The sequence below is a fragment of the Gnatocerus cornutus genome, chromosome 8 (genome assembly GCF_029298725.1).
Source record: "Gnatocerus cornutus isolate USDA-ARS CGAHR chromosome 8, icGnaCorn1.1, whole genome shotgun sequence".
Lineage (NCBI taxonomy): Eukaryota > Metazoa > Arthropoda > Insecta > Coleoptera > Tenebrionidae > Gnatocerus > Gnatocerus cornutus.
Window position 1 is genome coordinate 16,236,025 of NC_142240.1, and position 13,415 is coordinate 16,249,439.

Consider the following 13,415-nt stretch of genomic DNA (forward strand, 5'->3'; position numbering starts at 1 on the left):
CACTATATTTTGAACTCTCAATAATTTGAACTATTTGCCAGGTCCCTTGAATTTCAAATTATCGAGAGTCTACTGTACCTGCAAACAGGGTGTTATAGAAATCACGAAATTTGTTTATTGTCTTGTAGATTTCATCTGTCTTAAAGCAGAAACAAGGAATTGAACAAATATCCTTCGAATTAATACAAATATTAATTTTTGAAAAGCACCAAAGTTAGAGGATGCGAAAATCTATCATTTCCAAATAAAATTCTAAATCTGGCTCTAAACCTATAGAATCCCGAAATCTGACTATTGTCGTGTAGATGTCTTTTGTCTGATGACATAAACGAGGGATTGTTCAAAAATCCATAGAATTAACAAAAATATGAATTTTTGAAAACGACGAAAATTGGTGGATGCAAAAATCTGTCATTTGCAATTAAAAATTTTAAATCTGCCTCTAAACCTTTAGAATAACGAAATGTGTCTGGTGTCTAGTAGATTTCATCTGGTATTAAGACAGAAACGAGGAATTGTACAAATATCTACAGAATTAACAAGAATACAAATTTTCGAAAACGACCAAGTTTGGTTGATGCAAAAATTTATCATTTCCAAATAAAAATTCTAAATCTGGGTCTAAACCTTTAGAATCGCGAAATTTGTCTACTGATTTCATATCTGTTAAGACAGAAACGTGGAATTGTACAAATACCTACACAATTAAGAAAAATACGAATTTTTGAAAACGACCAAAATTAATGGATGAGAAAATCCATCATTTCCGAACAAAAATTGTAAATTTGGCTCTCAACTTTTAGAATTATGAAATCCGTCTTTTGTCCCGTAGATTTAATGTTTTAAGACAGAAACTAGGAATTGTACAAATATCTACAGAATTAACAAAAATTCAAATTTAAAAAAAACGGACTAGTTGTATTAACTATGAAAACAAAGTGGCAAAAGCTCATGACAGAAATTCAAGAGCCACCGTTGATGCTACAAACATTTAAAACCTTTATTTGTAGAAAACAGTTATGAAAAAGAAAAGAACACATTTTGGAGCAATTTCAATTTAATTTACCGAGCAATCTTCTTCAAGCAAAATTATATGTCTATTTGTTTTCATCAATTTTATTCCTTCCGATGCAAAAATGACATGAAATCGATTACTATAAAAATACCATATTTGTGGCTGTTTACAAGAAAAATACATTTCTCGTTATTATCTGGGTGTATTTCAGCTAAAATCGTAAAATGAGTAGAGTAGCTTTCATCTGATACATAATTTGTCTCTCACGACGCTATCTTAAGTATTGAATTATGACTCCCAAGGGAAATGAGCCCTGCAGGGGAATTCTGCATTTATAAGAACTACTTTTAAATTGTTTTTTCTATTTATCTCCACCAATTGCAGACTAATAAAACCGTCATAATTTGATTTCCCAGCAGGAAATAACCATTTCAACTCACAATACAAAACAATTAGTTGGGTGCAAACTTTATTGAAAATAAATTAATAAAGCTAGTTCAATAAATACGTAATTGAGCGTCCAACTTCAATTACTGTAGAACCCGTCTTGACCAAAACCTTCTTTTCCCCAACATCAACCTTAAAAATACTACCGGGGTCTATCAATACTTTATCCTTGGTCGGTTGCTGGAAAAGCGGGATTTTTCGATACCCCAAAGCGGGGTCTTCGAACCTCCACAGTTGTACCGCCTGAGGATCTGAAATTACAAAATACAAAACAATAAAAGTACCCTCCTTCTGCTTGTCTCACTTTTAATCTGTTTAACATTTTTCGCCAATTTCTGCACGACCTTGTTGTACGTGTCCCCGTCGCTGACTGTCAGTGAGTGCGAGAAAAGTCCCGAATTGGGTATAGGATTTGAGAACTCCACTTTCACTCCTGGATTACTCGCAAATTGGACGAAAGGAGACCCCGGACAACACTCTTTCATTTTTTCCTCTGCTGCTCCGTCGTCTGTGTATCGCACAACTACCACATCCACGTTCAGAGTATTAGCTAAATAAATCTTGTTCTTATTCAAGACGTCGGCTTCGTCGAACTCGAGAGTCAATGCGAGCGCTTTGGGGCCGAGTTGGTCGACTTTTTCGCGAGTTGCCTGAACGAAAGGCATTACACGCTTCATGTATTTCTTCAGTTCGGGTTTTGAGCCGAATTCCGTGGCTAAGACTTTATTGTCCGGAAATTTCCCATTTTTCTGCAAGGGAGAAGTGGTACAGGATTTTACTTTTACACTAGATAAACATGTCGCATAAATAAACACTCTTCTTTATCTTTCCTACCTCAAAGTGGCTCTTCAGCGTCGTAAGAATGCAGCTCTGCCACGGCGGAAACGTCTTCGCCACCCAAATATTGAGAATGTCCGGTTGGGCTACCGGCGCCGGTTTCGGATTTGCCTTCGTTTTGATCCCCTGCATGTACGCCTTCAGGTGGATTCGGAACGAATGCGCTGTCTCCATCAGATACTCTGACGATTTAATTTTGATCTCATCGATTGATCCGACTTGCGGCCACTTTGCTTTGAAAATGCTGCTTTGCTGCGGTGGAATCGGTAAGTTATAAGGGGAATTAAACGGATGATTAGAGACGTACTTTGCCCAGCAATTCCCAGACCTTTTCAGCGACGTGTGGACAGATTGGAGCTAGGAGGATTGCTTGAACTTCGATGAAACGAACGATTAGATCAACGTGCATCCCATCTAGACAAAGCTCCCGGTATTTGTCTCTGACCGACTGGAGCTCGAAGAATCCGGTCCGGAGGCCCTCTTTGAACAGCATCTTGCCATAAAACTCGTCTGTTTCTTTGATTTTCAAGTTTAGTTCGCTTTGGAACACTTCATCGTTAAAGGTAGTGGCCGCGCCAGTTCTAGAAGAGATTTTTCAAAGAAATTAACGCAATTACTTCCGGGATAATCTCCTTAAGTCGCGCGCTTTTAAATGAGCGCAAAAAACTGATCGCTGATTACTTTAAAACAACTCCGGTTTCCAATTCAACCTTCATCATGTTAATTTGCTTAAAAACTCTAATGAAAATCAATACGAAATTAGGTGATTACTTAGCTGATCATTTAATTACCTTATAAAACTCCGTTCGCCCGTAAACTCACCTCAGAGTCTGTTTATTCCCCAGAATCTCCTTCACCCACTCTATAAAAGTATAAAGTCTTAAAATCCCCGCATCGGCCATGCTTTCCACGAAATTAGCGTCTTCAACGGAGTCACCGGCGTCAGCAAGGCACAGTCGCGTTCCATCAGCGCTGAATTTGTCCACAGCTTCACTGAGAGTCAAGAAGTTACCGTCGCTCTTCGACATCTTCGCCGAGTTAAGAAGAAGATGACCGTTGGCACGGACGCTTTTCGGCCACCGGTCCTCCTCCTGAGGCCATATCGCGCAGTGATTATAAATAAAGTACGTCAAATGGTTCTGAACCAAATCCTTCCCAGAGACACGGACATCCACCGGGTACCAGAACTCGAACTCGCGTTTCATCAAATCAAGACTCTCTTTCTTAACTCCTGATGGTACAGGAGCGTTTTTGAAGAAGATATAGTCCCAGACTTCCGGCGTCATTTGCTCGGGTTTTAGCCCAAGAGCGTTGGGTTTGTTGGCCCGGAAAGAGTTCCCTTGGAGAAGATGCGCGACTGTGTAATATGCCATGTAAATGGTTGAGTCCGACAAGGACTCAATCAACCATTGTTGGTCCCATGGTAGTTTAGAACCCAATCCGTACGTGCGTGAGCACGCATGTTCGTGCAACCAATCCAAGCACCCATTAAAGTTACGTCGAACTTCGTCATGGTACGTGTTCATTTTGTCGAGAGCTTGATGGGCTAATTTCTTCCACGACTCTTCACCGTAGTCCAAGAACCACTGGTCGCACAAAGCCACAACGCATTCGTCGCCAGAGCGCGAAATTATCGTTTTTTCCGGTTCGTAATAAACGACCCCTTCTTTAGCATCGATTAGCTTCTTCTGCAGGTTCTTTTTGATGTCCTGGACCTTCTTCCCTTTGAACTCCCCAATGACCATAACACCGTCGTAGAAACTTTTTAGATAGACGAGTTCTTTAGCCTCTAGAAGCTTCTCCCTGTCGTTCTGACTCTGGATTTTCAACTTGTCGTACAAAAACACAGCGGAGAGAGTCCCTAATTCCGGTACTTCAAGGATGGGTACGGGTTCATACGGAAGAACCATTTCATCGGTGATTCCGTATTTTTCCCGGAACGGCTGCTTCTTTTTAAGGTCCACCAGAGCGGCGTAGTCGTCGGGAGAATCGGATGGTACGCTGGTAACGATACCTGTGCCTTTGTCTTCTTTGATGGTCAACATAGGCAAGGCGTAGATTTTGTCGTACTGAGTCATAGGCGCTTTGAGGGCGCACCCAAGAAGATCCTAAAGAGTTCCCATTAGATCGGAAAAATAAAGAAAGTTTTTACCTGTCCCAAGATCTCCTCAACCACCTCAAATTTCCCATCAACTGAAGTATATCCTTGGTAACTCATGTTAAGCGCGGACCTCCGAGTACAAATAAAAATCTCTCCTGATTTGGTACTAAATGCGATGTACTTCATATCGGGTCTGACCCAACAGTTGGTTTGGCCATACATGGTCTCTGGTCGCATAGTCGCCGCCACCAAGAAGACTTCTTTATTTTTGACTTTGCTAAAGTAAGAGTTTCAAACTGAGGAAATGGGAATAAGAGACATACTTTAGTTTGGCTGGGTAAGGTTTCAACAGCTTCATTTTAATGAGGGTGTACTCTTGGGGCCCCACTCCTTCACCTGTGGATCTGTCATGGTCCATGCAAGGTTGCCCATCACGCGGGGAATAGATAGTGTACCTTTTCCCAAACTTAATCTTATTGCGTTCTTTCAAACGAAGAAATTGCCACCGTACGAAAGAATCGTAAAACGGATTGACATCAGTGGTGATAAAAGTCCGCCGCCAATCGACATGCACCCCAAAACGATCAAGATCTTGGATCGCCAGAGGTGGGAAATAGTCCAACCAGTAATCCGCATCCGCGAATTTCTTTATTTCGTCGTCTTTAAGTCCAAGACTGTACATAATCTGCCATTGGTACTTGGCGGCGGCGGTTTTAGCCACCGCTTTACTCTAAAACTTTCAATTAGAAACAAATTATAGTATGGGTAGTCCCAACCTTCTTCCCTTTGCTCTTGTCTTTGGGAACCACATCGTCGAGTTCCTCAGGGGTAGTTTCATCCTCCCCTTCCGGAAATTTGGGTGGAAACCCAAAACTCTCCATTTCCCGTTTTAGTTTATCAGCGCACGCTTTAATCGGCATTCCAGTGACATGAAATCCGAATGGAAACAGCGCCTTTTTGCCTTTCAAGCGGTGATAACGAACCGCGAACTCTGCTTTTGACATGGAGAAAGTGTGCCCCAAGTGCAGCCGCCCATTCATGTAAGGGTACGGAAACGTGCACATGTACTTCTCATCCTCCGATTTTCGGGGGTTCTGAGGGGCGTCGACTTCATGAATTTTCTCTCGTTTCCATCGCTCTTGAACTTCTTGTTCGATTTTTTGCAAATACTCGACTTTGAAAGTTCCTTTGCGTTCAATTGCGGCCTACAATAAGTTGTTATGCATTATAAAATAAGTGTGCGGGTCACTTACCATTTTTGGAATATTATTTAATTGAAAAATTAGTAGAAATATGAGCACATATGTCACCACATGGCACTACTTAACCTCAACAATAACTGTCAACGAGACAACACGTTTGAACGGTCTGATGCAACAACACGTAATGCGAACCTAATTAATTTGCTCGGTGCAGTAAAAAACGTGGATATGTTTGTTCCCACGTGTCTCTGACCTCTTGCATCACCTGTTTTTACGGTTTGATTGCGTGACGTTTAGAAGTGTGGTTATGAAAAAAATGGAAAATTTTATTTACAAGATTTTTATTTATTCAACTAAAATGGAAATAACACAACAATTATGTACAAGGATCAGTCTAATCGTACTCCTACGACTTTTTTTCGCTATCCTCTTTTTCTTTCTCCAAAAGCAGTGCGCTCTTAATCCCCGCTTTCTCTAGCTCTTCAATTAAATCCCCAGATCTGTGCATTTGCAACAAGATATCACAGCCCCCCACAAACTCTCCGTTTATATAAACTTGTGGAATTGTCGGCCAATTTGAAAAGTCTTTTATACCTGCAAAAACAATTAGTTCAGGTTCTTTTACTCTTTTTATTACCTTGTCGCAGAGAATCGTCCTCCAAAACATCGTGAGCCTCATACTTCACCCCATGCATTCTTAGAATCTGGACTACGGCATTGCTAAAACCACAACGGGGCTGCTCAGGCACCCCTTTCATAAAAAGAACAACTTTACTTTTATCTACAAGTTTCTTAATGTCTTCGGCTGGTTTAGCACTGTAGAGCCTCACCAGAGTGGTGGCGGTGCGAAGGAAGTTGCTACTTTTTGAAAATACGTTTAAATTCATGTTTGAAAATAAGTTACCTAACCTCAAATTTACGTTATTTTAAATGACAGGCTGCAAAGCTGGTTAAAACGCGCATGCGTGGGCGTGTCTAAAGTTCTTAAATTAAAAAATTAAGAAACCGGCACTTTTAAATATATTGTAATTAAGTCTCATTATTTATTAAATTACATAGAACTTCAAAACGATTTCTCTTTGCTATTAAATGTGCATCATTTCTGTGTAATTAATTATTTTTTTGTTCAATCTAGGGACTTTCGCACCGTGATTTCATTCTAAGTTGGCAGTTGTTTGACATCTTTAGAGTTGACGGAAAAGTGAGCCGCAAAATCGATTTGTTTAATTTTTAACTAATATTTTAGGCAATTATTGCTGTTGCGAATTGCTTTACTGATTGTTAGATGCACCTGCTTTTGTTGAAAAACATTTGTAAGGAAATGATGTGATTTTTGTTTATTGTCTTTATGTTGGGCTAAAACTTGGAAAACATTGAGGTAAGACCGCGTTTGACAACTTTGGGTTTTAGTAGAAATATCTCATCACTTTAAAGGCTAGTTAGCCAATGGTCGTAATTATAATTCCGACCTGAAACCTCATGTTTGGTGTCTTTAATTCTAAATTGGTTTGTTCCAATAAAACCTTGTTAAACTTCTTGTATTCGTATTCAAATTCGTGTATTGTTAATGATTTTTAACAGTTTTTCATAAAGCATACGTTGCGCATGATTTTACATAAATAAAGGTTAATGTTTCTTTAGTTAAACAACTAAATATCTTTAATCACTTAGTTAAAGTTAATGTGCAAACTTTTACATTGTAAAACATTTTTCCTACTTTTTTACAAGTGTAATTAGTGAACGCGACTTTTTATTGTTGTAATTGTAAGGTAGGTTGGACTTTTTGGTATAACTTTCCAAGACGTCTTTTAATTTTCTCTTTTTAGGCGATGTCGTGGCCACAGTGGTCACCTGCCACTCAGCCACCAGTACCATCGGTACTGAACCCAGCTCAGCCCGTTATAAATTCCGCTCCAGCTGTGGTCCCCCCGGGTATGCAATACACCCCGGAACAATGGGCACAACTCCAACAACAAAACTGGAACCAATGGGCACAATGGCAGCAACAGTACCAACAGTGGCACCAACAATACGGCGCTGAGGTACTCTACCCCTTTGAAACTTTATTAATCTCATTAATTTCTTAGTACCAGAAATCTATCAACGCTCTTGCTGCTCAGGCGCAACTACCAAATGTTGCTGTTCCTCCTCCGTTGCCAACGGAGGTGAAGCCACCGCCCCCGGCTGAGGAGCCTCCTCCTAATATTCCTGCTTATACTACAGCACCGCCGCCGCAGCAACCCCAACGACAACAAGGGTATAATTTAGCGAAAGCTAGCGAGCAGCGGCCTCCAGTTCACTACCCTAAGAACAACAACCAGAACTGGCAAAATCGCGATTATCGTTTCGGAGAAAATAAAAGACAGTATGACCAAGGGGGTGACGATCCTAAACGACCAATGTTAAACAAACCTGATTGGTCAAGTCAGCCCCCACCCAGAAGAGAAAATATTGAGGAGTTATCCGAGGCTGAGAAAAAATTTGATAAACAGTTTGCAGATTGGGAGGCGCAGTTTAATAAATGGAAGGAACAGAACGCTGAGCATCCCGATAAGGAGCAATACAGAGAATATGAAAAAAAATGGGAGAGTTGGAGGGCACAGTTATTAGAACGACGCGAACAAATGAAGAGAAAAAGACTTGGTTTGAGTGTTGAATCGCCTAATCGATCAAGAGCGGGGAATCTTCAAAATCAGAGTTTGAATTCGCCACAGGGTTTGAACCAACAGAAGGGTCTAAACGTTCTTCCTAAATTGGGGGCGCCCCTTAGCACTCCAAACGCCATTTTTTCTAAACCGCCTCCAACTATGAACGACGAACCGTTAAAGTTCAAAGACCAGAAAATTGTTCCTGAGTTGGACGATGTTGGTGATTTCTTCAAACCTAACACTGGGGGCGGGATTCCAGGGTTGGACTTAGTTAAAGACGATCTCAAGTCAGGACAGAAGGAAAGTGACGATGTCGTGTTTGTTGATCCTGAAGAACGAGAAAAAGAGAAAAAGGGACCTGATTTCGACGCTATTTCCAAGGGTATTAATACTATTTTAGGCGACCAAAAACTACTCAATATGTTGTCGCTAGTCTCCCAAACTCAAATTCCTAAACAAAGTGATAGTCTCACTAACACTGTCTCTAGAATCAAAGATGGCAGCAACTTGGAGTCAAACTCTCAGCTTCCGTTTCCTGAGCAATCAAACCAGAGTTACGAGGAACATTCCAATCATAGCGAAACTTATGGACAAAGGGAATTTGTCAATAATTTTGACGACCAAACCAGAAGCAGTTTCACAATGACTCAAAACGAGGAAACGCGATTTGAAGGTTCCGGTAATTTTAATCGGAACCAAAATCAATTTGGGAATAGATTCGGCAATTTCAAAGGAAACCGATTTGGACCACCAGAAGATCAATTTAACAGAGACAGATTTGGGCCGGGAGGACCAGACGAGGGAGATCGATTTCGACCAAATCAAGATCGATTTGGCCCCAATCAACGCTTTGGACCGAATCAAGATAGATTTGGGCTTAATCAAGACAATTTCGGACCGAATCAAGAGCGGTTTGGCCCTAACAAGGATAACTTTGGCCCCATTCAAGATAGGTTTGGTCTTAATCAAAATAGGTTTGGATTCGGCCAAGAGAGGTTTGGCCCCAATCAAGATAAGTTTGTTTCCAATCAAGATAATTTTGGTTCAAACCAAGGCAGATTTAATGCTGAAGATAATTTCGGGCCGAACCAGAACAAATTCGCTCCGAATAAAGAGAGATTTGGACCAGGTCAAGACAGGTTTGGTCCTAATCAGGACAGATTTGGTGGACCCAACCAAAATCAGGATCGATTTGGAGGTCCTAATCAAAATCAGGATCGGTTTGGAGGTCCTAATCAAAATCCGGAGCGATTTGGAGGTCCTAATCAAAATCCGGAGCGATTTGGCGGTCCTAATAAAAATTCGGATCGATTTGGAGGTCCTAATCAAAATCAGGAGCGATTTGGAGGTCCTAATCAAAATCAAGATCGATTTGGTGGTCCGAATCAAAATCAAGATCGTTTTGGACCAAATCAAGATCGGTTCAGTGGCGATCAAGATAGATTTGGCCCCAATCAAGACAAGTTCGCTCCCAATCAAGATCGGTTCGGTTCCAATCAAGATAATCGTTTTGATACTAATCAAGACAGGTTTCCTCCTAATCAGGATCGTTTCGGTCCCAATCAAGAGAGATTTCCTCAGCACCCCAATCAACCTGAAGAGCTTTTTTCAAAGCGCAATTTGGGACCTAAAGGACAATTTGGCTTCGGTGGTGATAATTTTAATAAAGGTGATTTTAACAAATACAAAAATGAGCAGTTTGAAGAAAACTGTGATGATTATGATTATGATGCAGTGGCGGCAAATTTTGAGACTGAAGAACCACCGAGAAGCCTTGAAGAACCTTGGAAAAAAGACGCAGATTTTCAGCAACAGCAAGTGCCAGAAGTTGAGATGGAATCGAAACCAGCTGAAGAAAAATCAAATGGTATTTTCCAGGCAGCGACAGTCATTGATTATGACCATAAGTCTATCAAGAGTGGTAATCATGGAGTTGTTTGCAAATCAAAATATTTTACTCTTATTTTTAGTGGAACCTGAGGTACTGATTGAGCCAATTTTTATGTTTGATTATCGACACAAGCCTTTGAGTCGCATTCCATTGCCGCAAAGACCCAAATGGCTATCTGAAACCGTGAAGAATATTAGAGAGTTTGATCCTCCAGTGGTAAGACAGTACGAACCTCCGAATCTGCGAAGGTAAATTTGACTAAAAGGTTTGGAGATGTTCTCATTGGTCCCATTTAGGTACCCACCATCGGAGAACTGGCGAAACGATCATTACCAAGAAAACCGTTCTCATAATCGTCGGTACGAAGACCGTTCTTCCTTCGATGATCGTCGATCTTACAATGATCGATCTTACGAAGACGCTTCTTTTGATGACCGCCGGTCTTACAATGATCGCTCTTACGAAGAAGGTCCTCCGTTCGACCGATCTTATAATGAAGATGGTAAAAAAGATTGGAACTCGTCAAAATGGGAAGACAAAAAGTACAATGAAGAACGAAGACCTTTACAAAGAATGGAACTGGAAGAGGAAAAAATCAGCGACACTGAGTGGCCGGAAGATGAAGACATGGAGCCTCGAAACCCAGAAGTTCCCAAGTTTTTAAAAAGTGAGACTAACAAGCCCATTTCGAATAAAAACGCGATTTTGATCGAGGACTTGATAAGTGCACCGGGTCGGTATAAGAGACCACCGCGAATTGTGATAATTTTGAGAGGCCCTCCTGGTAGTGGAAAGACATTCTTAGCGAAACTCATCAAAGATAAGGAAGTTGAAAATGGGGGCTCCGCTCCACGTATTTTATCTCTCGACGATTATTTTATGATAGAACAAGAGAAAGAAGTGACTGAAGACGGAAAGAAAGTGACCGTCAAGGAAATGGTGTACGAGTTTGAGGCCGAAATGGAGGAGTCCTACAGGAGTTCCCTCATTAAGTCTTTTAAAAAGACCATAACTGATGGCTACTTTTCTTTTATTATCGTCGACAATATTAATGATAAAGTCAAGTATTTCGGGGAAATGTGGAGTTTTGCGAAACAGAACGGATTTCAGGTTTGTGGTATTTTTTAGTGGCTCCAAAACTACAGTTGTTTAGGTTTACATATGTCAACTGGATCTGGACGTTCAAACGTGTTCAAAACGCAACATTCATGGACGCTCTGAAGCGGACATAGAAAAATGCGTCGCGAATTGGGAAGCCACGCCGTCTCACCACCCAATTCTCGACCCCACAAGTCTTCTCCAATCCGCATCCATCCCAGAAGTCGAAATGGAAGAAGTCAATTCTCCCGAGAGTGACGTGCGTGAACATGACGGGTCGGAGGTAAGACCATGGTCAGAAGAACAACCCATGTTAGTTCTTAGGAATTGGCCATTGAAGACTTATTTATTATGTAACCCGTACTGTTTTTTTCACAGCACTGACAAAATGGTGTTTGAAATCGATCGTTTTATTTTTTTTAATTACGTTGTTTCTCTTTCTGTTCTTTTATTTTTTAATATCGTACTAAAAAGTCAGTCTCCCTCAGGACCAAGTAGCTAGAAGCAAGTGGGACAATTTCGACTGTTCTGTTGATAATCTCGGTAAGTTTTCAAGAAATCAAAAATCTTGGCTTAGTATTTTATTAGTGTAAGATAGTTTTGCGGGTGACGCATTTTACGAGTTGTAAAGTGTGTCGGGTTGGTGTTTTCAGCCCAGCGTGGGCCCCACAAATGGTACTCGCAGTCAAGCATTATTTTATGTTTTGACGCTTTCACGTCTAGAAAAAATACAGTTTTCACGTTTATTGGCGACTTTATTGAAATTATTTTAATTTCCTTTGCGAAGTTGCGAAATTGAGTCCTACTCAAAAAACTGTGTTTACTGCGACACTTTTTTCTAGATCGATGTAACGCCCAATTGACTCTTGGAACGATTATCTTTTATTTAGCGCTTCCAGGACTCCAGGAATTTTCGTGTCGCGCAACCGTGCTGTGCTGCATTGTGCACTTTTATATGTTGCAGCAAAACTCGATGGCGTCAGCAAGCCGCTTCGTCAGCGAACCATGGAAGAATACCTCCAACTGGACACCGACTGGACTCCCATCAAACCCGCCAAACCCGGCCAAAAGAGAGTAATGTCTCTGCGAGCTTCCGAGCGTTTTTTACGTTTTTTTGCAGGTTCGGTGGGCAGATCTGGAGGAACAAAAACAACAGGAGAAGATGAGAGCCATCGGGTTCGTCGTGGGACACACGAATTGGGACAGAATGATGGATCCGACTGGCGGCAGTTCGGCGCTAACTCAAACTAAATACATCGAACGAACTGGACGCTATAAAGTCGATCAGAAGTAAAGAAATAAAGCGCTTTTTTTAAGTTTACTAGTTTATATTCGATGTATAAGTGAAATAAAACAAAACGTTTCTAAGGTTTCCCGGCTTTTTCGTTAGTTCGGAGTTTGACGGGGATTTGCGTATAGCGATCAACGGATGTCTTCGCAGCGGCCGGATTATTTCTTCCTTTGGTCAAAGTTGTTGAGTTTAAAAATTCGACTTCTCCTTTGCGCTTTTGGGCTTCCGGGGTTCTAGCTTGCACGATGATAACCTGCTGGGTGCTATTCATTTCTTGCATGTGCTCTTGAATACAATTTTGGAGAATGTTGAGGAAAAATAAAAACGACAGCAGCGTCAACGCCGATAACGCAACACTGTGTTTTCCGCTGCCTTTCGAACTATGACTGCTGAAATTATTTATGTAAAAATGTGATTTGTTTAGTTTTAACTTACTGGCTGTGGATGGTACCACTAGACGGTCCACTATAATGCGTCCTTTCCAACAAACTCGGCTTAGCGGCCAGTTTGGGCACTAGCGGATTTAAGGACAAAGACATGTTTTCTTTGCGTTGCACTAAACACTTGTGCGGAATAATCCGGGAGCTTTGTAGTGTAACTTCGGTAACTGTTTATGCGGATGACAATTTTGAGCGGATATAATAGTTTTATAATCGCTTCTAATTGTTGCGATGACGCTAACTTCTCTTAAGGCGCAGATTTTTGTTTAATTGGTTAAATGTAGCGGCGCCGGTTACGGCCATTTTCACGCAGCGTTGCCGGCGAAACGGTATAGTTCCACTGGTTTTTACCGGTTCACTATTTTTTTAGTTCTTTTGACGTTTATTGTATTGTTTGGTACTTCGACAATTCTGAAAGGAACTCTTAAAAAAACTCGTTTTTTTA

General features: G+C 41.0%; 4 protein-coding genes across 7 annotated transcripts; 1 reads left to right on the forward strand and 3 right to left on the reverse strand.

The window, feature by feature from the left end:
- Positions 1 to 1,467: 1,467 nt before the first annotated feature.
- On the reverse strand, positions 1,468 to 5,897 carry LeuRS (Leucyl-tRNA synthetase). Its single transcript, XM_088043491.1, has 9 exons — positions 5,654 to 5,897; positions 5,177 to 5,605; positions 4,724 to 5,130; positions 4,452 to 4,677; positions 3,122 to 4,407; positions 2,607 to 2,880; positions 2,297 to 2,551; positions 1,767 to 2,211; positions 1,468 to 1,713 (listed from the first exon to the last, which is right to left on the reverse strand). The coding sequence occupies exons 1-9, from the start codon at positions 5,654 to 5,656 to the stop codon at positions 1,508 to 1,510; spliced, it is 3,531 nt and encodes a 1,176-aa protein (XP_087899617.1). The 5' UTR covers positions 5,657 to 5,897; the 3' UTR covers positions 1,468 to 1,507.
- Positions 5,898 to 5,926: 29 nt separating this feature from the next.
- Positions 5,927 to 6,573, reverse strand: Grx5 (Glutaredoxin 5). Its single transcript, XM_088042646.1, has 2 exons — positions 6,240 to 6,573; positions 5,927 to 6,196 (listed from the first exon to the last, which is right to left on the reverse strand). Exons 1-2 carry the CDS (start codon positions 6,487 to 6,489, stop codon positions 6,009 to 6,011), a joined length of 438 nt encoding a protein of 145 aa, XP_087898772.1. The 5' UTR covers positions 6,490 to 6,573; the 3' UTR covers positions 5,927 to 6,008.
- Positions 6,574 to 6,761: 188 nt separating this feature from the next.
- Positions 6,762 to 12,611, forward strand: LOC148170406 (uncharacterized). Of its 4 annotated transcripts, none has more exons than XM_088042639.1 (11): positions 6,762 to 6,803; positions 6,849 to 6,980; positions 7,331 to 7,371; positions 7,429 to 7,644; positions 7,690 to 10,171; positions 10,221 to 10,389; positions 10,438 to 11,251; positions 11,295 to 11,522; positions 11,728 to 11,782; positions 12,204 to 12,313; positions 12,360 to 12,611. In XM_088042639.1, the coding sequence occupies exons 4-11, from the start codon at positions 7,432 to 7,434 to the stop codon at positions 12,531 to 12,533; spliced, it is 4,245 nt and encodes a 1,414-aa protein (XP_087898765.1). In that variant the 5' UTR covers positions 6,762 to 6,803; positions 6,849 to 6,980; positions 7,331 to 7,371; positions 7,429 to 7,431; the 3' UTR covers positions 12,534 to 12,611. The 4 variants fall into 4 exon arrangements, with proteins under 4 accessions (XP_087898765.1, XP_087898766.1, XP_087898764.1 ...); XM_088042640.1 differs by lacking the exon at positions 7,331 to 7,371 and having other exon boundaries at positions 7,690 to 9,919; positions 9,986 to 10,171; XM_088042638.1 differs by lacking the exon at positions 7,331 to 7,371.
- Positions 12,604 to 13,075, reverse strand: LOC148170407 (uncharacterized). Its single transcript, XM_088042648.1, has 2 exons — positions 12,966 to 13,075; positions 12,604 to 12,919 (listed from the first exon to the last, which is right to left on the reverse strand). The coding sequence occupies exons 1-2, from the start codon at positions 13,067 to 13,069 to the stop codon at positions 12,604 to 12,606; spliced, it is 420 nt and encodes a 139-aa protein (XP_087898774.1). The 5' UTR covers positions 13,070 to 13,075.
- Between the last annotated feature and the right edge of the window lie 340 nt (positions 13,076 to 13,415).

Excerpts from the sequence above, each read along its gene's own strand:
- LeuRS (XM_088043491.1), bottom strand. Across the intron at positions 4,678-4,723 it reads CCTTACCCAGCCAAACTAAA|CAAAGTCAAAAATAAAGAAG; the intron begins GTATGTCTCTTA and ends CTCTTACTTTAG. Across the intron at positions 2,881-3,121 it reads GGGAATAAACAGACTCTGAG|AACTGGCGCGGCCACTACCT; the intron begins GTGAGTTTACGG and ends AATCTCTTCTAG.
- Grx5 (XM_088042646.1), bottom strand. The coding sequence starts at position 6,489 with ATGAATTTAAACGTATTTTCAAAAAGTAGCAACTTCCTTCGCACCGCC. Across the intron at positions 6,197-6,239 it reads GGACGATTCTCTGCGACAAG|GTATAAAAGACTTTTCAAAT; the intron begins GTAATAAAAAGA and ends TTGTTTTTGCAG.
- LOC148170406 (XM_088042639.1), top strand. The coding sequence starts at position 7,432 with ATGTCGTGGCCACAGTGGTCACCTGCCACTCAGCCACCAGTACCATCG. Across the intron at positions 10,172-10,220 it reads CCATAAGTCTATCAAGAGTG|TGGAACCTGAGGTACTGATT; the intron begins GTAATCATGGAG and ends TCTTATTTTTAG. Across the intron at positions 11,523-11,727 it reads GTGAACATGACGGGTCGGAG|GACCAAGTAGCTAGAAGCAA; the intron begins GTAAGACCATGG and ends AGTCTCCCTCAG.
- LOC148170407 (XM_088042648.1), bottom strand. The coding sequence starts at position 13,069 with ATGTCTTTGTCCTTAAATCCGCTAGTGCCCAAACTGGCCGCTAAGCCG. Across the intron at positions 12,920-12,965 it reads AGTGGTACCATCCACAGCCA|CAGTCATAGTTCGAAAGGCA; the intron begins GTAAGTTAAAAC and ends AAATAATTTCAG.